Below are 25,332 nucleotides of genomic sequence, written 5' to 3' on the forward strand. Positions count from 1 at the left end.
TCGCGACTTACGCGTCTTAGTGTATTTTTCTTTTTAAAAGTGTGATTAGGAAGGTCAAATGGATTTAAACACTTCTTATATATTACGCGATCTTTGCTGTCACTAATGTTGTATAAAAGTCACGCCACTCCATGAAATTCAAACCCTGACTGATTATTTTTCTCTTCTATAGTTTGTCTCCTGCCATCTGTGTACTGCCATAAAGTTTACTGCCTTACCCAGCCTTGCTATCGTTAAACACTTGGCTATATTACAGTATAAACATATAGCATTGTGAACGGCTCCCCCTCTCAGCTGAGCTGACAATAATAAAATAACTTTAGATAAGATATTTACTGTTCCTTAAGGTATTCATCATTTGATGAATGAATCCATTTGTATTTTAGTGTGGCGTATATGCAAAGAGGGACTTCGTAAAACTCTCAGTGGGCAGCCTTCTAGCCCACGGCCACAAGCAGTTCATTAGCTGGGGGTTCGCGAGCGCGTGCATGCCTCCGGAAAATAAATTGTTACAAATGTATGTGTGCAGATCCCATATTTCTAAATGTAGTAGTTTACAGATAATACATCAGGGAACAAGTCTATATATATATATATATATATATTTTTTTTTTTTTCAGATTTTTAACTTGGCTATATAATATAGTAAATTTGCTTTGAAAAATAAATGATTAAAAAATTAGGCCAAATTTTAAATTTATTTGTGAAAGCCTAAAGTAATAAAAAGTGTTGTATTTAGTCTTTCAAATGCGCCAAACCGCAAATCTCAATTATATGTATACACAGAGTTCCAAGTGAGTTTTTGTAACAGTGCGCGCATAATGTGCGTAATTTCAAATAGTCATAACTACACAAATAATTAATAATTGTGAAAATAAAACAACACGGGTCTCCTTGTTTGATGTCTGGAATTCATGAAAAAAAAAATTCGACCATTTACGAGAAGGTCGTGTTTTATTGGTGTGCGATTTGACGTGGAATGACTCATAGGTCAGTAGGTTTATCTGGGTTCATAATTTTCCCGACCGTTTTTTGCTCTGTTGGTAGGTTACACTCTAAGCGTCACGTTGTCACGCCTACTTCCACGATAATAAGCACTAGTTTGTTATATTGTTATATGGCTATTATTATTATTATTATTATTATTATTATTATTATTATTATTATTATTGTTGTTGTTGTTGTTGTTGTTGTTTCATATACGAGTACGTTGACATTCTTAACTCTTAATAATTTACTCTTTAATAATAATATTAATCACATACTTTAATGTTCGTCCTCAGCACAAGACATTGCAACCTCGCTTTTAGTCCACGTGGATTAGACAAGTAGGTGTCATTTTATAATGGAAGCAGCTTATTGATTGCAACATTGAAATTGAGGAGAGTAATTGGAGCGGCGACACAAGAAATTGAAAACAATAATACAATTAAATTTCAAAGACCTGCCGAATGTTACTCACGAGGCCCCTCAAAGACCTGCCGAATGTTAAGCATGAGACCGCGGCTGTAATAATAATGTCTGCAATATTCTAAAATTATATAAAAAAAAGTGACCAAAAGATTGTTTATAAACCATGCCGTAGGACATTAATTTCTTTTTCTATGCAGTAGTGCTGATACATATTGTGCCTTATATAAAATTGCATTAAACAGTACCAGTATATGTTTATGTATTTGTAATATTCTATTACTTTTCGAAAATCGAGCATAAAATTGTCATTTGCGAAAAAAAAAAAAAAAAAAGTTCTAAACTCGTGGAATGATCGTCCTCCAGAATTCCCACTTCTAGCCAATTAAGTATATCGGCAGAAAATATCTGTTATGGCATTTCATTGCAAAACATTGATTGCAAAGTCATGAAAATTGGTTCCTAAAGTAGCAATTATATTTATGGAAATATATTTCTTTTTTCTCGATACAAAAGATTTCAATTGGAGTCGTTCAGGTTAAATACTTGACACAGTATCACGGCATTCCTGATCGACTTCTTATTGGATATGATGTAATATCAAGTTGCATTATTCTGGCACATTGTGCGATTTCCCTATTATTAAATTTAGTTGCATTGTTCGGAACATTAATTCTTGGTCTGTGCTGTAATATTCAAAAGTAGCTAAAGTTGAAAATAGGTATAAATATATTATTTGCTTCGATGAACTTCGGTATCTCCTCACACTACACACGACAGTGAAAACATACTTAAATCATTAAAAGCTTCTACATTCCTCGGACACGTCACTTAAATAGACCCTCAAGTAATCTTTTCACATACCTCATACTCATGTCACTTAGCTATGCCCTCATTTAACCCATCTAAGTCAAAACGAAACGCAAATCAGACGCCAGTTCCTGTGTTGTGTAGGGAGATATCGAAGATTGGTCTTCCCTTCCACAAAGAGCACTATATTGTTACATTGTACGCCTATACCATATAAGGATAATTTGAGTTTGACTACTGCTTGGGTTTTTTTTTAATAAGACCAATTGTAACAACCCCTGGCAAATTCAGCCGTATAAATCGTAATAACTTATTAATCAAAAGACAATAAAAAAAAGTTCTCATCATTTCCGAAAAATAAAAATCGAAACACTGTTTTCAACTTATAACACTATGCTATAATCAAAGAGCCCTTATTAAAAAAAACCGCTCAGTAGTCAAACTCCATAATTACCACATTATCACTATTTACCGATAGGTTTAGACATTTAAGATAAAATAGACTTTGCCATAGTAAATTGAATTTTTTTTTTCACGATCGTGTTTTTTTGTTGTATTTACAGCTATTATTGTTACGCCTTGAAAGCAGTGGCGGACGGTGGGTTCAAAACTTGGGGAGGCCAGCACGTGATGAAGGGTTACAAATGAACACTATTTAAAAATACATATACCGGTACTCACATTACTTGAACAGCAAATTCACTCGACGATCCTTCTTCTTTGCAAAGCGATCGATCAGGTCATCATTTCATGTGGGTCGACTCTGAAGTTTGTGGAGGATCCCCTTTTCAATAGATATACACGACAATGCTGAGAGCCGTTCTTGAGTCATGGAGTTTCTCAAAAAAGTTTTTACGCGATTCAAACACGAAAAACTCCTTTCCACGGAAGCACTTGTGGAAGGAATTGTGGCTATAAGACAGAAAAGTTTAAAGGCATTGGGAAGAATTTCACTTGTTTCACTTTCAAACATCTTCTTAATCAATTCGCTCAAACTCTTGCCATGGAATGTCTCCTTGTGCAATGGAGAAAACACAGTTTGAAGCTCAACACGCAATTTCACACTGTTAAAATAAGTTTCATAATTCTGAAATAATGGATCTAGTGCTTCAGTAGGAAATTGCTGACTATAAATTGAAAATCGAGTAGTGTCACCTAATTCAAGAAACTTCAATTTCTCAGAATTTGAAATCTTGATTCCAACTGTGTTAAAATATTGTCCAAAATTTCGAAGTACAGTTGCTTATACTTGTAAGGAGCACATTCTTCCATTAATTCATTTCTTCTTAAAGAAGTCAATGAATCTGACCTGGTAGCAGTTTCAGCAGCTTCCATGAATACACTGTATTGCTGATCACTCCTTAAATTTCTTAGCTACAAGACAATCTGAAATTGCATTGATACACATCCGAATATCATTTGTTTTCTTCTGAAGAATATTAAATAATAACTCAGTTTTATTAAATATTTCTTGAAATGTCAAGAGAAGAAAAACAAAATTGAAATCACGTAGGTTGTTTATAAATCCTTCTGCTTCCTTTGCTGAATTACCGTTTGAATCCGGGAAATCTATTATTTCATTGAAAGCTTCGATTAATTTTACCCTTTTTGTTTGCAGTACAGAAATGAGTTTGGTATTAGAATTCCACCTGACATCACTGCTTGTAGGCATACGTTGTTCCACAATTCTGTCGAGAATAGCAGTACGCTTTGAGGACCGATTAAAAAAGGCAGGTATTCCATGAAGTGTCGAGAAAATAATTTTCACAGACTTAATTTTAGAACAACTCTGTTGTAAAACTAAATTCAATCTGTGTGCAAAACAGTGAGTAAATAAAGCTTGTGGAGCAAGCTCATTAACTTTAGCTTTCAAGCCATTCAACTCACCCACCATAACACTTGCGCCATCATAGGTTTGAGCCACTAACTTACTTTGAACATCGTATTTCTGAAGAACATTACACAGTACATTACACAAGCCTTCAGCATTTCTGCTTTCACTAACATCATGAAAACCAAGGAAAAACTCTTGAATATCACCTTCTGTGTCAACTAGCCTAACAGCGATAGAACACTGAGATGTTTCAGTGATGCCAGTCGTCTCGTCAACAATACAGGCAAAGAAAGAGGCCTCATTAATTCTTTTTCCAATGAAATCTTGTATTTCTTCTTGAATGCACTCAATGAGTTCATTCTGAATTGTTTTCGATACCCCTCTAAAGTATCCCATATTCACCCAATGTTTTTTTAATGCCACATCTCTACTTAGAACTAGAAGAAATATAGTTTTAAAATTTCCAGGGTTTAGAAAGCATTCCTTTTCATCATGGCCTCTGAACGCGATTTCTTGCGCAGCCAGAGTACACCTGACATCAATTAAAATTTTGTAAATTTCGCTGTTGAGTTTTACTTCTTCATTTTATCTAATTTTTAACAGTCTATTCTGTTCGCTCAACATTTCCGATATATTAAGGGTTTGTTTACAGAGTCCTTTAAATGCCACGTAACAATTCAAGTGGTCTCTACTTGAGCTATGCCTAACTACAGCCCTAGACAAGTTTTTCATGTCACTGTAGCCTTCATATGACCAGACGCCTTTGTTATTACTTAAAAGTATGCACGGCCAACAAAACAAATACTCCTTCGTACTGCTACCACACAGCCACTTGTGTTGATCGTACCACGAGGATTTAAATGTTCTGGTCTTATTTTTATCATTTTGAAGAAATGAAAATTTCGGAGTAGGTCTACCTTGCTGTAGTATAATTCTTCTGTCGATTTCATTTCGTCGTGAAAAGAGAACCTCCAACAGTGAAACCACAATATCATCACTCACATCCATTGCTACAAGCTCACTGCATCAGACTGAAGCGAGGAGCCTAAGCCAAAACCAACTCCTTTCATGGCGTCTTTTTGGTATGAAGCGCGCGAACAAGAAGTTTCCCTATTGGCTAAACAGCTGTTGTCATGGTTTCCAGGAGCTGAGTTCTGCTTTGCCTACGCAAGGTCTCTAGATGTCACTGTAGTACAGTAACTTCCGTGCTTGTCAACTTCATTTTTGTTTTGTTACCAATAAGCTGCTATAATTTAATGTGTAACACTTTTATTAAGCCGCCAGTGCTTATCTACTATAATAGTCATTTACATGAATAAGATTTTTACATGAACGTTTTCGATACCATTTTTTGTATCATCTTCCACCGTTATTCCAGCTTAGCCACGCAACCGACAAGTACACAACATACAAAACAGCTGAATTGTAAGTTTATTTCCTATTATAAAATATAGTTAAAACTCAAAACATCTAAATTCTAACATTAATTATATTAACACTGTTACAGAGAAGCACTGGCTTCGCTTGAATACAGAGCTCGACATCAAACCAAATTGTAACTCAACCTGTTAGACGATCGAATTTGCATAGGAAATAGTGAACAACAATGAACTCCAAAAGGGTAATGTTAACATGTGGTTACGTGACAAGTAAAAAGTAGATAAGGTTTTATACAACAACAACAACAACACACAGTGCAAAAGTGAAATTAATAATTCGTAAGCTACACCAGTTCACTTCGTAAAAAACCAAGTGATTAAAACAAGTGCTCTACAAATTGCTTCTTACACAACGATTCAGCATTTTAGTATTATGAAGTTTATATAAAAACAAAGAGAGAACAGTCGCCCCATTAAAAGGCAAGACACAACAGAACTGAAAGACAGACTAACAAAAACGACCAAATAAGTGTTCTTTTATAAAAGTTTTTATATTGGTGTTATACTATAAGTTTTATATTGCATTTTAGAAATTGATTGATATTAAGTAAGCTTAGTATTTCTATTAGCACTAATTACTAGTAGACACACAAGTACAAGCGACATCCATAAATGTATCACACACTTAATCACGAAAAGAAGTTCACAGAACACACACACCAATGGCTAGGTTTTCAATCATTTACAAATGTTAATTGTTAATTTTAATTATAATGCATCTGAAGATGATACAAAAAATGGTATCGAAAACGTTCATGTAAAAATCTTATTCATGTAAATGACTATTATAGTAGATAAGCATTGGCGGCTTAATAAAAGTGTTACACATTAAATTCCGTGCTTGTGCTCTGTGTATTCCACCCTATAGTGCTACCTGCAGCTCTTTCTTTTGCTAGCATCACGAATTACATGTTCCTCCCTAAGACTAGAAACACGGTCAGTTTGAATATTGCCATCTCAGCTCATGAGAGCTGGGATAACACACTTTGTGTTGTCTCTGACAAAATATTTAGGGAGGCCAGGCCTCCCTTGCCTCCCCTGAAAATCCGCTGCTGCTTGAAAGTTAGAATTTCCAAACAGAAACTTGTTGCTAGGTAACCATTCCTCATAACATAAAACTATACTGAAATAAATTCGTTAGAATGCACTTATTGTTACTTAGTTAGCATTACAGTGCAGTTTTGCGAAGGCTTTGTTATAATATTGCTCTAAGTTTTCAATACCAAATACGTATAATTGTATTTTCAATTTTAAAACTATGATCGTGCAAAAGTGTTGTAGGTGAATCTGTTGTACCCAGGGACAATTTTTTTAATTTCAAGTTTTTAAATTTTCGTATAAGCTTTCATAACTTATTATTAACAACAGCGTCTTTGAAGTGTAAAGTATCTTAGGAAAAAAAGTTTTCAATGAAATAATTTTTTGTATAGATTTTTAACATTTTCCTAAAGTGCTACATACTGTCCCTAGGTACATAAGGGTGACGTACTGTACTTTGGGACACAGGGTGATGCACCTTGTGACATAGAATGACATATCTTGGGACATGGTTCAACGTAATATTAATGTAATAAATATTTTATTAGGTTTATATTTCTACAAAATACAGACAATATACTGTTTTCTAAATATTATTAACCCTTCATTACTCGCCTTAAATTTCGTAACGCCACAATGGTAATCCACATTTGTTTTTGTTTACAGACAAGGTTTAAACATTGCAATTAGATTTAAATGTTAAGAAATATATTGTTTTCAGTTATTACAGTAATGAGAAGGGATATGTTATATTTTAGTACACAAATTGCATTCAAGTGACATGTTTGCATAATATTTCCACACTGGACGTGTCTTTGAGTCATAATTTATTGTTGCACCATAGTTATGAGTTAGTTCACTATCATCATAATTATGTAGGATATCTAGCATTGTTACTCACTCGCTGTTTGAAGGTCACCTGAACTCTTGATGTAATCTCTCCCGCAGGAAACGCAAGTTCACTACTGCTGACCTTTCTTACGTCATATTTGATAACTAAATACCTCACTCAGGGGTGTAGCAATGAAAAAATTCAGGGATGTAACATTCATTCTCACTTCACTTGTAATATTTTACAGAAGTTTTTGTGTGTTGTAAGAAGGATATTGATGCACTTTCATTTTTATGTATGCTGTTCACACTTTACACACGTGAGACTAATCTACATCTGATTCAATTATCTGAGTAGACCTATGCATTTCTTCTACACAGTTCAAACAAATTACATCTGAATGAGTAGGATAAATTCTCTTCAAGCACTGGAAACAAGATTGTCTTGTGCTCTTGTTTCTTGTTCTACCACACATGTAGCATCTACCAATACCTTCTGGCCGTGTTCCTTCTTCTTGACTTGTTTGTGGAATGCCTAAAAGTTGCTCTCCTCTTCTCTTTATTTCTCTTGAAATTGTCTGTTGGGTGATACGCTCTAAAATTAGTGGCTTCATTAGGTCCAGAGCAAGCGTTTTTAGGAAGTTTTTCAGTAGATTTTTTTTTTTGTTTGCAGAATAAACAACTAGAGCATAGACACCTGCTATGTTTAGTAAGTCAAAGAAAATAGTCAGAGGCCAGCGGGGTGAATTTCTGCTTACATCATAGGCTGAGCATAACTGTTTCAGGACATCCACAGCACATTTAGTTCTATTATAGAATGATATTGTTTCAGGTTTCTGACTTCCTCCCGTTTCCTCATCCATTTCCTTATCATAATGCATGGTTGATAATGCTAACACTGTTTTGTTTTTCTTTGGTACATACGAAATAATTGTGCAGCTTTCATTGAATCCAAACAATGTACTGTTAACTTGCCTGTCTTGAGTAGTTGTGAAATGGGGAGGGATTTCTCTTTTGTTTTTTTCCAAGGTTCCTACAAGTGTAAGTTTGTCATTTTCTAGAAGATCTAAACACAGAGATATGCTCGTGAACCAGTTATCGGTGGTCACATTTCTTTCTGTTCCTTTGATGGGATGAACCAGCCTCTTCACCACTGCATGTGCACTGTTACTTTGGTGAAATGGACAATCTGGTTGAATACCAGCATAAATTTCCAAGTTATGAGTGTAATATGTTTTCACATCCACCATAGCAAAAATTTTGATCCCATATTTTGCTTGTTTTTGTAGGTATATACACTTTCATGGGACATCGTCCTCTCAATGCAACCAACTGCTCTTCTATAGTTACATATTCGCTTGGAATGTAGCACCTTTGTGAATTCTGAACAAATAACTCGAACACTTCACGTACAGCAGCCAGTTTATCAATTTCTTTCCTTTTCTGCCTGTTATGAATGTTATCAAAGTCTAGACGTAACAAAAATTGGAATCTATTGTAGGTCATAGTCAGGTAAATTGACTCTATACCTGTGCCATTTTTATCCCATAGTTCTCTTACGTTCAGTCTTCCCGATTTCAAAGCGCCAGCAAGATACAAAATACCCAAGAGTGCTCGAATTTCAACGTCATTTGTCAATTTGCAATCTCTGTCACGTCCGTAATTACGCTTCACTTTTTCATTATAAATATTAGTACACCTTACAATAATTTCATTGATTATTGTCTGATCAATAAAGCAATCAAAACATTCTGTGTGTGTCCGCGCATTTTTTGCAGCTCTTTTAGGGCCCGGTAAATGAATCACTATATTTTGTACTCTTCTTCTCCCTCGAGCTACTGGTTCTTTCTGCCAAATTGTCGTGTTGTCTCTGCCCGTATAGCAGTCTCCATCATTTATAGACATTAGTGTTTCATCATCATCACCATTATCATCATCCTCCTCCTCATTGTCTTGTTCTGAATTAGAATCGTGAACTTCATTCAAAAGAACTTCTCTGTTGCTTTCATCATCACTTTCATTTTCAATCCCATAATCCAGATCTTCATCTAGCCACTTGCAAATATTGCTTGTATTTTCCGTACCCATTGCATCCAACTACAAAGAGGATGGAACGATATGACACATTTTTTTTTCATAAAGTTACTGCACTGTATCACTCATAACCATATAAAAACAATTTCACTTATCTGATAACGTCAGTACTCGCGTGGATTACAATGGTAATCCACTCGGAAAAATTGTGTATCACTTGATAAAACTCAGTATAACTTTGCAAAGCGTTGCGACAAATACGTCTAAACACCAGTAATGCGTCACTTAGACTGTGACGAGAAATTGCATTGATGCTCAGCTACGCAGTGCTGCAGGCGTAGTAATCCACGCGAGTACTGAAGGGTTAATGATAAATTTTGCCTTAAATTTAATATAATAACAATAGTGATAATGTTGCCAAGTTTTACAATAATTCTCAATTTTCTTGGCAGGAAACAATATTAGGCTCTCGAATTAAATAAATTTCTTATTATCCAAGGGCGTAGTCTTCAAATTACACTTTGAAAACATTTTTCTTAGTGCCCCTTAGGCTGGAACCTTTTCTTTGAGAAGGTGGGGAAGTTTGAACACAATATCGTCTGAAGGAAGATCAACAATTTCTGATTGCTCATCATGTAAAAAAAAATAATAAATTGTCATATTTAGTAAACTTCTTCAAATACTGAACTTCAAATTCTGTTTCACAAATTTTCTTACAAATTCTATCGACAAAAAATTTATAATTAGTCTCTCTTTCCTGCCACACAAATGAGAACAAAATTTTCTTCCCTTATTTCTTCTAAATTCGCTCGAGCAGTGTAATTTACAGTGGCGTAGCATGAAATTTTGAGCAGGGGAAGCTAACTCAAGTTGTCTTTCATGCAATATGAGAGAACGTAATACAAAAATACAGTCTTAAAATAAATAGTAGTCAATGTCAAGTCAGCAGTCGAAGATTGGTTGGAACATCGTAAGTAACACCAATAAGGCATGACCTCAAATGATACATAGTAAAATATGATTTCACGGTTTACACATATCTCTTAACAAATAGACACGTATACATATAATATTAGCTCACTCCCTGTCATACTTAGAGAAATCAAAATATTAGTATCATTACGTAAGTATGCGTCTGCCTTTTGGTTGTGTCCTTCATTGACAGCAAGGGAGTTGGTCATTTGTTTTTTAAATCACACTTTTGTTCGTAAGTCAGTCTTGATAATACAATTGTCCTAAAAAAATTCAAGTAAATTAGTGTCAGGAACTGTTATTTCGCTCATTATTTATTATATCAGCCACAATGCACACTAACACTTCAACTGAACTCAACTGACGAAAAGGGATAACTCGGAAACTACTTATTTTAAATGTTAAAGCTAGCTTCCTGCGAGCCTTGCGACTAGGGTAGTTTAGTTAGGAACGGATGGAAAATCTGAGGGGTGGATTACACAGAAGAAACCAGTCTGCTTGGAAGCTGGTGTGTGCAGGCTTCTTGTTTACTGCTGCATCACAAATCATCCTGAGCTGCCGCATCACAATATTTAACGCGCAAATATAAATTCTATTAAAATTAATAAATAATTTTGTCCATAGACTGCAGGTTTATTATGAAATTATTATTAACTGGGGAAGCTAAGCTTTTTAGCTTACATTGACGCTACGCCACTGGTAATTTACAGTTTAAATGGCATTAAATGGCATCTTCATCATCATTATCATTAGAACTAATACATTCCTCGGCTCATCTGCAGTCTCTTCTGAATTATCTTCTAACAGAACTAGTGGCTTCAACTTCTTCTGTTTCTGAACTTTATTCATCATATTTCTCTTCTCACTCAACTTTCTTTTTTTCTTCTTCTTCTTCTATTTCGGTTTTCTCTGGCGTATCTGTTACAGCCCTTGTCTTTTTTTTTTTTTTTTTTTTTTTTTTTTTTTTTTTTAGGATTATGAGTTATTCTTTTCTTGAGAGGAGTATAATTTAGCGTTGTAGGGGTTTGTCTCTTGATTTTTGATTTGCTACATGGCATTTCCACTATAGCTGAAACTCCATGAAAGTCATTACTAAGCTTAAATACTGTTTTTGATTACTCATCATAAGAGAAACTTATTTACAAAAATATTTAAAATCTAATGAGGTCCACCTGAAGACAGTTGTCCCCAGGTACGCCATTCTTAGGTACATCAGGAATCAGTAAAATATATCTCAGCAAGTTCTCAAGACTGAGGTACCGAAAACAAGCAAATAACCACATGGATTCGTAGCTAGAATAACAGGGTTTAAAAAATGTAGATTTAAGTTTTTATTTGTGTATCTAAAGAATCAATTGAAAATAATTAATTAATTTGACAGTTACTTACTTTTTAGGTTCAAAAACAGATTTTTTTGAATAAAATCTCTTCAGAGTGCTTCAACAAAAAGTAAATCATTCACAGAACAGCTGAATAATGAAATTAAAGTGGTCAACTGCGAAAACAAAAATTCCACCACATAACCTTGAAAATAAAAGAACTGTCCCCAGGTACAACTTGGCCCTAGGTACAACAGCTTCCTCTACATACAATACACGTTTGTGAAGGGCATTACAAAATCTCAGAAATTCAAAACCTCATTCTGCACATCTTTCAAACTTATCCTCGAGTTTGTAAAATGCACTTCCCAACCTCGTATCGTAATATACTGTTGCTCTCTGCTCAGTTTTTTTTCAATTACACAACCTTTCTTTTCAGTTCTAATGGATGTGATTAAGAAAGAACCTGACATTGACCCATTGGACCTACAACTACATGAAAATACATACAATATAGGGGAGAATAACACTTTATCAGAGGTAAACTGAAAAGACTTCATATAAATTTTATTTATTTATTTGTCTAACAGTGTCATAAAAGCATACAATATTTAGTAGACTAAATTAAAGTCCCACGTCGTAGCTGCGTGGTATCACCATGATTTGGACTTATGAAATGCAAGTTGGTTCGTGCGTCCATTTCATATAGGATGGAATTTTCACATGAAGTTCTGCTAGTCTATGGGAATTATCCTGACCTTGCATCATGATCGAGAATTGCAAAGGAACAGTTTGTTGTATAATCAGATCTAAAAAGGTAATTAACCATAATATGCCGTTGCCTTATGTATGCTGCTTTTGTACTCACATGAAAATGTGAAGTTTTTGCACTTTATTCTTTCTTATATCTCCTTATCTCTCTCCTTTTTCCTCCTTCCTCTCTCTCTCTCCCTCTCCCCCTCCGCCTCCCCCCGTGCTCTCTCTCTTTTCAAAACTTCTTTTTCTTGCTAGACCTATTCCTTGCATTCTTTTTCCTTTAACATTTAATTCCAGTACGCATATTGTATGTTACATTTCCTTACATGCAGCTGCTGGGGTTCGATCCTAGAATCTTTCCATTTATAGTCAGATGCTTTAGCACTACATTATGAAGCGATTTCAAAGTTTTACTTTAACATATTTCACTCAATACAGTAAAACTTCATTTAAACGTTTCTATGGGGGTCTGAAGGAAAAAACGTATAACTGAAATGACATTTAATTACATCTAAAATAATATTAATAATTAATAAAATGTGATTATTTTACAGAAAAAAATCAGAAACACATTTGCTTTTCAAATTCATAGGAATTCAAAAAGCAATCAGCAACCTTCTCGTCATACCAGGTTGAGCCTACTGTCAAAATGTTTTCAATATGGAGGGGTGGTAGGATAGTTTTATTTAGTGCAGTCACAGCTTTGGACCTAGTTACACAACGCAGAACTGCACGCATTGTATTTTTCACCTGACAAAATTAGGAATATTAAATCCAAACGTTTGAGATGAGCATGGCATGTAGCACGTATGGGCGAATCCAGAATGCATATAGAGTGTTAATTGGGAAGTCAGAGGGAAAAAGATCTTTGGGGAGGCCGAGACGTAGATGGGAGGATAATAAAAAATGGATTTGAGGGAGGTGAGATATGATTGTAAAGACTGGATTAATCTTGCTCAGGATAGGGACTGATGGTGTGCTTGTTTGAGGGCAGCAATGACCCTCCGAGTTCCTTAAAAGTGATAAGTAACTAAATAAGTAACACTTTATCCTCAGTACTTTTAGTAGGATCTTCCACCTCTGCTGTGGGTAAGTTCGCATAAAACTAGCAGCCAGCTCTTAGACTTTAGCACTGTTAGGAACTTTGCCCCATGGATTATTATTGTTACTACTCAATTGGACTATAAGGGTGCTATGCATAGACATTTCGCTAGTTCACGCTACGAGCCTGCTAAACTAGCCCCGGCTATCGACTGATTACTTGTACAGGATTCATATCATATCATATATATCCTATATCCTATCATATCAATCATATCATATATCATATCATATCATATCATGTAATATATCATATCACATATCATATAATATATCATATCACATATCATATATCATATCATATCTTATATCATATCATATCATAGCATAACATATCATATCATATCATATCATATCATATCATATCATATCATATCATATCATATCATATCATATCATATCATATCATATCATACCATACCATATCATATCATATCATATCATATCATATCATATCATATCATATCATATCATATCATCATATCATATCATATATCATACCATACCATACCATATCGCTAAAACTGGTTTATGAATATGAAAAACATTCGCCGATCATCCACCGGAAGCCCGCGCTAAGAATGTCTATGAATATGGCCCTAGAAGTCCAAAGCTTCCAGTTTTACCACTATGTCATTCTTATGTATTATGAAACATAATACATTTTTTCCTATGTTTTAACTAATACGATATGTAAGTTCTTAAGTAGACAGTTATCTTAAATCAATAGTCACCTAAATAGCTGCTGAGCGAAATATCATTAGTCAGCTGTACTTCTGTTTGTCAGCTCTGTAGCAAACATAGATCAACTTTGGACATCATGTGAGCATTGGTGGATTACATTGACGAGTACTTATTGACAAATAGAACAGTGGCTATAAATAAAAAGGTGGAAGAGCTTAGAATTATATTGTTTATAGATGTGATAATATTGTTGAAGTCCAGTTAATGATACGATTACTAGTAATTGTACACGAGATATATGGGTGGAAATTTAGTTCAATTCGGTAATCTTTCAGAGATTTTAAAAATACTTATAATATCAGAAAATAACCAAGAAGGATATATAATATATGATATGATATGATATGATATGATACGATATATATTTGTCATTAAGCACTTTCTTCCGGTGAGATGGCACTTCACATATTTGTATACAGTGCCATCCACCTTATTACATAGCAAATTTATGCAAGTCGTAACTTACTTCCGCCTCTTTCACTTATGTTCTCTTTCAATGTAGCTTGCAACCTCTCGTTCACCGGCCTATCCATCTATATTTCCCCACTTCTCATTTGCTGACCCCCACACTTATATCCTCCCCTCACTTCACTTCACTTCCTATTGATATCCTTGTCCCACCCCTACTATTTTCTTGTATTTTCCCCCACTACACCAACTTCTTAAATCATGTTTCTTTTTACTATTCGCCTTTATTCCTTCATCACTGCTACCTGAATCCGTTCCATTTTTCCTCACTTGCCTTGTCGTTGTTTTCCCCTGCCTCTGCAACTCACGTACTCGCCTTGGAATCGCCTCACAATGCTGACTGCAGGAATTTTGACGCGTTTGTAGATTTCTGCTACGTGTTGATATTTCCTCCTCAGATGACGTCATAGGCTTTACTCGATCGCTTGAAGTTGCTTCTTTCCGCATTCCATGTCTGTCTGATGAACTCCGTGTCATGCTTGCCTTGCTATTTTCATGAATGTTGTCCGACTTGATATCATTTCCAATGCTCCTCGACACTAATCCCCTAATTTTCTCCTTCAGGACTCTCCTATTCCTCTCCTTTTCTTCCGAACCTACTACCGGCTCCTTGTTGCTTTCGAGACATTCTTCAACACTAAACATCAAATTGTTAATCTTTAATTTATCACCACACAGTCTTGCAAATTGACCACTTTTCCTAGCTTCTTTCAGGAAAGGGACCAAAACTCGTCTTCTGCTCCTTACTTCATAACTCCAATCATTGTCCATTCTGATGGAAGTGTTCCCTAGCAACCTTCTGTTTCTCACGATCTTATCCTTCGTTGTCAAGCTCTTGAATTTCACTAGTATAGGCCTAACTTGATCTGGATTGCGATTTCGATTTCTTCTCCCTATTCTAAATACATCCACAATTTGTCCGTCGCTCAAATCCATTCCAAAACACTCCCAGCACACTCCTATTATCATCTCGTATGATTCACCACTATTTTCCTTTTCCTTTTCTTCTACTCCAAAAAATATCAACTTCTTTCTCCTCTTTTCCTCCTCTAAGTGCTCCCATTTGCTTTTCAAACCTTCATTCAAACCTGGATTACTTCCATCTTCTTCCTCATCTCCGCTATGGTCTCCTTCAATGCTACTAAATCTTGTTTCATTTCAATATACTCCATTTCACTCCAGCTTCTTTCACTTATTACACAGGTCAATGCCTCTGCTACGCTTACTTCCACTGACTTGCACAAATGAACCTCCACACTCAGCTGCTTGCTTAAGACGATATATAATATATAGATTTGAAATGAGGGCCGAGTTCAAGAGTGAGCAAACATTAATGGAATTATTTTCCCATAAATGACAACATTGTTATTGGTAGAGATTTAGAAGGATGAAAATTAGTTATATGCATTTCGTACTTACCTTGCGAAAGCATGTATAAAAATATTGTTAGAATTTTTACCCCTATTATTGACACTTTTAGAAACTTTACACAATACAGATATGGATCTATAAATGTATTCGAGTTTGTTAAAGAGTCTCCTTCACTATAACGGTTTTATTTATTGTATACTGCAGTCTTATCAAGATCACTCGCCACTACGAGAGGGTTGTGTCTCGCATGGCAATTTTATTGTAGCAGCTTTCTTCTGTAAAAATAATTACTACGAACTACAACCTTAGAGTACTTAAAAATGTTACAGTGTTCTTACGTTAAATGTTAAATTTATGATACTGTATGTAAAATCCAGAACTCTGTGTACATTATGTTCCTATTGAAATAGATTCATACAAGCAGTTTACTCCGAGACTGTGTTATTAAACATACTGTACTTATTGAAAAATATTTAATTAGCTAATTACATAATACAGTATATTATTTTCTCCTTCACATAATGTATAATACATTCTAAACTATTTATATTTTTAATGTTCTTAAGTATGGAAAACAGGTTTATAAAAATTCTAGTTTTGAAATAACTGAATTTCAATTATCTCACACTTCAAATATTGCACAAGAAAATGTCTACTTCGTTTGTAAGTATTATAAGGCACGTATTTGTACTTAAAAAATTATCTTTCGGTATTGAAAAATTATCAAGGTTGTACTTTTTGCTTCCAGTAGAAAACTGTATTATAACATTACAGTATGGACAGACCTTGAAAAAAGTAAACTCAATCAATAGTAAAACAAACAAAAAAATACAACTTATGCTATTAGTATGTTTACTAGGACAAGATACTATCAACTTAACTTCGAGCAATCGAACTCTCAGGTGAGCTGTCAATCATCTGGCCACTGTAGAAAAAACGAACCACGGGTATGGCAAATGCCATTCTTGGTATACTGTTATTGTATTGTAAATACAGAGTGTTCAAAATTGATGTATACACTTTTTGAAATAATATTTCACAGCAAAGAAAGGAGATAGAAATACGATATTTGCGGTTTTGACTCAGAAGGTATTGGCAAGCATGGAAAAATGTTCATATGTTTATAAACAAACATGGAGGTGCAATTATCGTTCGATGAACGTAAGTGCATACTGAAATGTTATTGGAAAGTGGAGAATGTTATTGAGGTTCAACGACGTTGGAGGATTGAATTTGGAACACAATTACCAACAAGGTTAACTATCGCAAGAATCCGAGACAAGTTTGAAGTTGACAGAACGGTGCAAGATGTGTTGAAAGGGTGGTGCGGAAGAAAGAGAAATTCCACTGATGACGAGAGTGTTGATGCAGTCATGCAGACTTCTGCACAATCCCCAAAGAAAATGAGGCAGTGTTTTCGTGAGACTGGTATCAGCAAATCCCGTGTTCATCGAATTTTGCGAGCTCAAAAATGGAAGCCTTACATTCCGAGACTTGTCCACGCACTAAATGGGGACGACCCAGAGATGGATAAGACAAAGAGGAAGTGCTGCGGAGTTCCCGCCTTGCTCTCCGGATTTAACCCCTCCAGAATTCTACCTATGGGAAGCTCTAAAGAACGCAGTGTACGCCACAAAACCACAAACATTGGAGGAACTGAAAGTTCAGATTGAACATGGCTGTAATGATATTCTAATAGTAACAATCCAGTCACTCTGTTGTACGTCGTTGTTGGGAGTGTACCGTGGCGGAAGGGGACCATTTGAACATGTAGCAGTAGTAGTATTTATTTATTTAACCTGGTAGGGATGAGGCCAACAGGCCCTCTCTGCCCCTCTACCAAGGGATTACAACTATAATATGAAGAATAAAATTACAATTAATATTAAATTTACAATTACAATTACAATAAAAATTAAAGTACGACAAGATTACCTGATTAATGAAAGCTAGACAATTTATCATAGAAGTTAAGAACAAAGAATATTTTTGTATTTACTGAATTACAAATTAAACCTAGAATAACAAAATTCTATAGTGATGAAATTACCATATATTGAGATATTTTGTGATAGATTAAGAGAACTATTTACAAAAAACCATGTCTGAACGGGTCTCAATTACTAACCAAGTTCCTAGTAAGTTTGCATTTGAATTCAATTTTATTTCGACAGTCCCTGATGCTAGCAGTTAACGAATTCCAGAGTCTTGGCAGGGCTATTGTGAAAGAGGATGAGTATGAGGAGGTGCGATGGGATGGTATTGTTAGTATTGTTTCATGGCAAGAGCGTGTGTTCAGATTGTGGTGGGAAGAAAGGTAAGTGAAGCGAGACAACAGGTATGAAGGAATAGAAGAGTTCAAGATTTCGAAGAGAAGGAGAAGTGAATGTAAATTTCTTTTCTTATCTAGTTTAAGCAAACCTATTGTTTCCAGGGATGGAGTAATATGATAATATTTACGAACATTGCTTACAAAACGTACACACAAATTATGAGCACGTTGAAGTTTCGTTTTGTTGTCGCTGGAAAGGTCAGTCAGTAAAATGTCAGCATAGTAAAAATAGGGAAATACAAGCGTCTGCACAAGGGACATTTTTAAGCAAGAGGGAAGATAAACAGTTATCCTTTTTAGCACATGGATAATAGAATATACTTTTCTGCAGGTTTCTGTGATTTGCATGTCCCAGTTGAGATTATTATCCATGTGAATGCTAAGATTTTTTACCGTAGAACTGAAAGGGATATGCACTGTACTTACTTTAACGGGGGACAATGTCGAGGTGCTTTACAGCATCATGTATGGGCTTAATACAAAACCGCAAAAATTGTATTTCTGTATCATCTCGTTTCAAAATGTGTAGACATGAATTTGAGACACTCTGTATTTGTAGTGAAAAAGATATTATTCCATTGATCCTATGAATCAGTATTGACTTTCTAATGGTGATTGTTTTGAGGGGGAAGAAGCTTAGAGTGTTAAATTTGACATTCATCGCAATATTGTCATGTGGTTTATAAAAGTATATTGAACAAACATGAGAGTGGCTATTTCAGTGTTTGATTCTTTCATGAGCTTTATAATTCCTCTTTTGCTATTTTCCTCAGTAATAAAATATCCTTAATAAAGATATTTGCACAGAAGCCGTAGAATAAAACCAGTTTCTATTACACATTTTAAATTATTTAATTATTTTCAGAAAGATCACCTGGGCCACCAATGTGGTGGCGCTTGCTTGCCGATCTGAAGTTGTGCTCGGGCGCGGGTTCAATCCCCACTTGGGCTGATTACCTGGTTGGTTTTTTCCGAGGTTTTCCCCAACCGTAAGGTGAATGCCAGGTAATCTATGGCGAATCCTCGGGCTCATCTCGCCAAATACCATCTCATCAACACTAAATAACCTCGTAGTTGATACAGGGTCGTTAAATAACAAAAAAAAAGATCATCTGACCTATTCGCAGTCATTTCCTGTGTGTGCCTTAAGGTCTCATTTCTATTCCGTCTAAAATTGTCTTCTCTAATTTCTTTTTTTCTGTGTTGTGAGAGTTGTCTGTAATGCAGAACCAGATTGGCAGCTAGTACAGATAAATCATAATAATTGTTGTTATTATAACAGATATATCCTGTAGGATCAAAAATTAATCTTTAAGTAGATTCTTCACCCAACAGTGCATATTACTGTGGAATCCCGGCCACCAACTCACTCAATTGAGTGTGCTCCTTGTATAATGGCAGTTGACTCAATATATGTTAACGTATATATGTCGAACTTGGAGTCAGGGCACAAAGAGAAAAACACTAGAGAGGGATTCGATCCAGTGCTACGGATTGAATTTCGGCATAGCTCAGTGGTTAGAGCACTTGGTACGTAGAACCCAGGAACGGGGTTCGATCTCCGACGCCAGAGCGAGATTTTTTCCTCTAATGATCATTATTGCCATAACATTTATTCTGTAGGACCAAAAATTAATCCCTACGTAGTACAGATAAAGTCAACTTTAAAATCTATACTAATAATAAATCTGTAGCCAAAATTTTTCTGGTAATTTTCGATTTTCCAAAAATTATTGGTGTTAACATGTATAATTAATCATCCTGAAACCGAAAATCTGTTTTTTGAAATTTTTGTTTGTATGTCTGTCTGTCTGTCTGGATGTTTGTTACCTTCTCACGCAATAATGGCTGAATGGATTTCGATGAAAATTAGAATATAAATCAAGTTCGTTGTAACTGAGATTTTAGGCTATATGACATTCAAAATACTATATTTAAAAGAGGGGCTATAACAGGGCCTGAATTAAATAAATCGAAGTATCTCGCTTATTATTGATTTTTGTGAAATATGTTACATAACAAAAGTTTCATTAAAATGATTTCCGTTAAGTTTTATTCTTTGAAAAATTTTGATAGGACTGATATTTAATGAGATAAATGAGTTTTAAAATTAAAATAGAATTCCATCTAAGGTGGTGTAATGAAATGAAAACAAATGACTTCGTCTATAAGGGGCCTTGGACAACAATAATCGAAAGCTATGAAACATAACCTAGAGAGGATGTTTCTGTGTTTGTATGAAGTAATATCGGAAGTTAAATTAACCGATTTGTATAATGAATTATTATTTCACCATTGGAAAGTGTAGTTTCTCTAGATGGACATAATGCTATAATGTTATTACAGTAACTTCTGAGTGAATCGAGGGAAGGTAAGATTAAAATAGCTTCTTATGCACAGGAAACTTGATAGGCTATTCTGTTCATTCGTTTATTTAAAAGGGCCTGAATTAAATAAATCGAAATATCTTGCTTATTATTGCTTTTTGTGAAAAATGTTACATACGGTAACAAAAGTTTCTTTAAAAATGATTTCCGATAAGTTTTATTGTATGCTAAAATTTGGATAGGACTGATGTTTAAGGATATACAAGACTTTTAAAATAACAGTATAATACATCTTCACTGCTGCCTCAGATTATAGCGTTGTTGTTACTGCAGTAACTCCTATGTGCAAAATATAAAATTTTGAGTAGGAAGAAAAAAAACACATTTATTCATTCCATGGCCATAGTACATAGGAGATCGTGAATTCTTACATTTTCGAAAGAAAAAAATATAATTACATATCACAATATATGCTGTATCACTATTTAAGTTATTTGAAGTGTTCATAACCATAGTGGGCCAAGCGCCATTTACTGAAGACGTAGAAAACAAGAGTTAAAATTAAGTTGTTACCATAATTCAATGGAAACATATAGCAAGTAATATAAAGTTTACACATAAAAACTAAATTATATGTCAATCTTCATTAAACTATGGTTGCATGTAATAACAACCGGTCGAGGTGGGTTCCTCCAGGTGGTGACCGGGGGGTGCAATGGTGGCTCTCGTGCTCTTCTTTTCGGCCATTTTTCGTCCTATCACCAACCACCCCTCTTCGTTCTCTCTTCTTTTTCATCACTATTTCTCTCCACCAGCCGCCATTGCATGCGGAACGCCCACCACATCATCACAGCCATTTTCACTCTCCATCCCCGCTGTTTTTGTTCTTGCCACGTCCGCCACCATGACGGGATTTGTTAACAATGCCTGATGAGGCTTTATTCTTCTTCCCCTTCTAATTCTTATATCTATTATTAGGTTAAGTTTCTTAGGTTTATAACTCCCGTCTCACCAGCGGGGATCTTTCCTATCTCCATGGTCCTGTCCCACGGTTTCGAGCGCGACTTCCAACTTGTGTGGCCCGACAGGGCACCCAGCAACGAAGCAATAGTGGACCCTTCATACTGCCCCTATATGCAAGTCTAGGTGCGGAGCCCGGACCAGTAGTCATGTACACTCACGTAGAACCCCAATGGGGGCCCGGAGTGATTTAAACGTCCCGGTGACCGACTCTGTTCGCCGTGGCGGATATATCGCTCCGAAGTGTTACCGCTGACGTATAGGTGTCGCAGTGTAATCAACCACAAGTCCCCTGAAGCTGCGTGCGGTCTCGGATTGCTCCAGCTTTGGGAGGGTCGGTCGGAGTTAGCCGAAGTAGTCTGGCGCTTGTATTCAGTGTAGAGTGGGGAGCCACGGGCGGTTATTCCCGTGGTAGGGGCATAAAACTGCGTCACGCCTCTGGTGTAAGACTTGCCATTAGGTGTGTAATGACCAGTTTGAAGGGTAACTTGCGTGAAGTGGGTTGCTTGGGATCGGGCTGTGGGGGGTCCCCACGGCCGGAACAGACCGCGAAGAATTCTTAGGTGTCTTTTTCTTTCGCCCCCCCGGTGGCAGGCTGACGCCGACAGTTCCGTAGGGGGGGGGCAGTTCAAAATGGCCTCTTCGCGCTCCTCTTCCCCTCCAGAAAAACACCAACAAAAGAAAATGAAAATAGTAAAAGACAGCGCAACTGAAGTTATTAAGACGAACACTGCAATGGAATTGGACCCTGAGAAGGTAATAATTAAATTGCCGCCTCCAAAGTTTATTAGTATCACGTTGGATGGGACGGAAAAAACAATGGAAAACATTAGTCCATTTTACGTGAGACGCGCGCTCGACGGACTCGTAGGCAAGGTCAGAAATGCAACTCGACTCCGGAATGGCAGTCTCCTTGTTGAGACTGCATCTGCAAAACAGAGTGAAACACTGTTGAGAGCGAAGTTGCTGGGATCATACCCAATCAGAGTAGAGCGACACTCCTCGCTGAACACCACGCGAGGAGTTGTGCATACTGATTCTCTAGATGGTATGTCCGATGAAGAGATCCAATTAGAGCTGGCGGAACAGTCCGTGTCCAAGGCTTACCGTTTACTGCGTAAGCGGGACGGACGGACTGAACCCCTGAGCACAATCTTTCTGACCTTTGAAACGTCTCTCTTGCCAGAATATATCTTTGTTGGGTACGAGCGTGTCCCTGTGCGTGCATATGTGCCGAATCCAATGCGGTGCTTTAGGTGCCAACGGTTCGGACATACTCAAAAACGTTGCACAAACAACATCATATGTGCGAAGTGCGGCGGTACTGACCATGGGGAATCCCCATGTGCCGGCGCCGAGCACTTTGTGAATTGTTCTGGGGACCACGCTCCTAATTCCAAAAATTGCCCGACGTATTTGGTAGAGAAGAATATCCAAGAGCTCCGAGTCCGAGAAAATATTACTTTTTTCGAGGCGCGTAAGCGTATCCTAGACCAACAAAGAAAGGCGACAGAAAAATCTTATTCCTCAGTATTGCAGAAGGCAACAGAGATAATTGATGCATCCACGCAGACGCCACCTCTCGCAAGTATGCCTGGGAAGCGAATTGAGACCGCGACCCAGACATACGTTGACTCTGCGACACAGAATGCCCAGTCAGACGACTCGTGTGGGTTGGATATCAGGCCTTACGTACCTAGAAAGATCTCTGCCGTGACAGCAGAGAAAGATTCTAGGCCTGGTAGAACACCGGAACGTCGCGCTCCTAGTTTGGGTGGCGGATCGAGATCACGCTCTCGATCACGTCCTCGATCAAGATCACGATCAGTAGTGCGACGATCTGCAAGTGAGTCGCCACAGTCCAAGATTAAGCAGTCGCAGACAAAGGCATCAATCCATAGAAAAGAAAAAAAAGAGAAGATCGCCTGTGAAGCCACCATCATGATTTAGCTCCTCGCAATGACAGATATTGTACAGTGGAATGTGAACGGTGTACGCAGCAGATATACAGAACTACAACAATTGATCTATCATGAGAACCCTGCTATTTTATGTCTTCAGGAGACACACCTCCGACCCGAACATTCCCTGAATATTTCAGGATACAATATTTACCGGTACGATCATCTTGCCGGCATTCGGGCCAATGGAGGTTGTGCCATCCTACTCTGTCAAAGTATCTTTTCCTCCATCATCAATATTAACACTCTTCATCAATGTATAGCAGCTAGAATATCTTTATCTAGCATCCAGTTCTCTATAGTTTGTGTCTATATGCCCCCTGATATACCTTACACAGTTAATGACGTGGAACACATTCTATCGCAGGTACCTGCTCCATATTTGTTAGTCGGAGATTTTAATGCATCTCACCACTCTTGGGGCTCTTAATTCTGATGATGACAGAGGAAATAAAATAGCAGAGTTATGTACCCGCCTTAATCTGATTACCCTAAATTCCGGGGAAGCAACACATCTATCCTCGGCTTACGGTACTTTCTCCATGATAGACATCTCCATTTGTAGCCCAGTTTTGTCCACGCATTTCGAATGGTCAGTTATCCATGACCTTCATGGTAGTGACCACTACCCCATTCGGATGCGTATGTCCGCTTTACGTCCTGCGGAAACTCGCTCTTCAAACTGGGTTATTAAAAAGGCGGACTGGGTCGGATTTCCGGAGTCCATATCATTCGATGATATTGGATATGAAAGTGTGGACTCCGTCGTAGAGCAATTTTCAAATGTGGTAATTACGTCTGCGGAATTATCTATCCCCCGGTCGTCCTCCAGGCCAAAACGCTTCCCTGTCCCTTGGTGGACGGACGCCTGTAGAGATGCAATCCGAGACCGTAAACGTGCTTTACGCCAATTTGAGCGCCATCCGACTCAAGAAAACTTTGTCCAGTTTAAACGTCTTCGAGCCATAGCTCGTCGCACTGTGTGCGATCCTAAGAAGGCGTCCTGGACAAATTACGTCAATTCATTGAAAAAGAACGTCCCAGCTAACATCGTGTGGGACAAAGTCCGTCGGATAATGGGGAAACGTAGTTCTGTAATTCCGGGTCTTCTGAACAACGGCGTACCGACCACCAGTCACATAGAAATTGCAGAGATATTCGCTCACTCATTTGCACAGATAAGCAGCTCAAAGAATTATGACCCGGAATATTTAAAAATTAAGGATACTGCGGAGAAACTAACTCTGAACTTTACATCTAATAACACTGAACAATACAATGCACCGTTCACATCCGAGGAGCTGGAGGCGGCACTGGACGCATCCCCTGACACCTCCCCTGGCCCTGATAACATCCATAACCGTATGCTTCGGCATCTTCCGCCAGCTGGAAAATCCTTTCTTCTGGCAATGGTCAACAAGATCTGGACTGAGGGTGTATTTCCATCTGCTTGGCGTTCCGCCATTGTAATCCCAGTTCAGAAACCAGGAAAGGATCCTTCTTTACCCGGCAGTTATAGGCCAATTTGTCTTACCAGCTGCGTATGCAAGGTTATGGAAAAGATG

General features: G+C 36.9%; 1 protein-coding gene across 1 annotated transcript in view; it reads left to right on the plus strand.

Moving 5' to 3' along the window:
* The first annotated feature begins 2,010 nt into the window (after positions 1 to 2,010).
* The window catches only part of LOC138691461 (zinc finger protein 429-like), a 38,556-nt gene continuing 15,234 nt past the window's right edge, over positions 2,011 to 25,332 (plus strand). The window contains exons 1-2 of the mRNA XM_069813403.1: positions 2,011 to 2,131; positions 12,127 to 12,227. Of these exons, the coding sequence (XP_069669504.1) occupies positions 12,132 to 12,227 (96 nt within the window). The 5' untranslated portion in view covers positions 2,011 to 2,131; positions 12,127 to 12,131. The remainder of the gene's footprint in view (positions 2,132 to 12,126; positions 12,228 to 25,332) is intronic.

Source organism: Periplaneta americana, chromosome 16 (genome assembly GCF_040183065.1).
Source record: "Periplaneta americana isolate PAMFEO1 chromosome 16, P.americana_PAMFEO1_priV1, whole genome shotgun sequence".
In the NCBI taxonomy this organism is placed as follows: Eukaryota; Metazoa; Arthropoda; class Insecta; order Blattodea; family Blattidae; genus Periplaneta; species Periplaneta americana.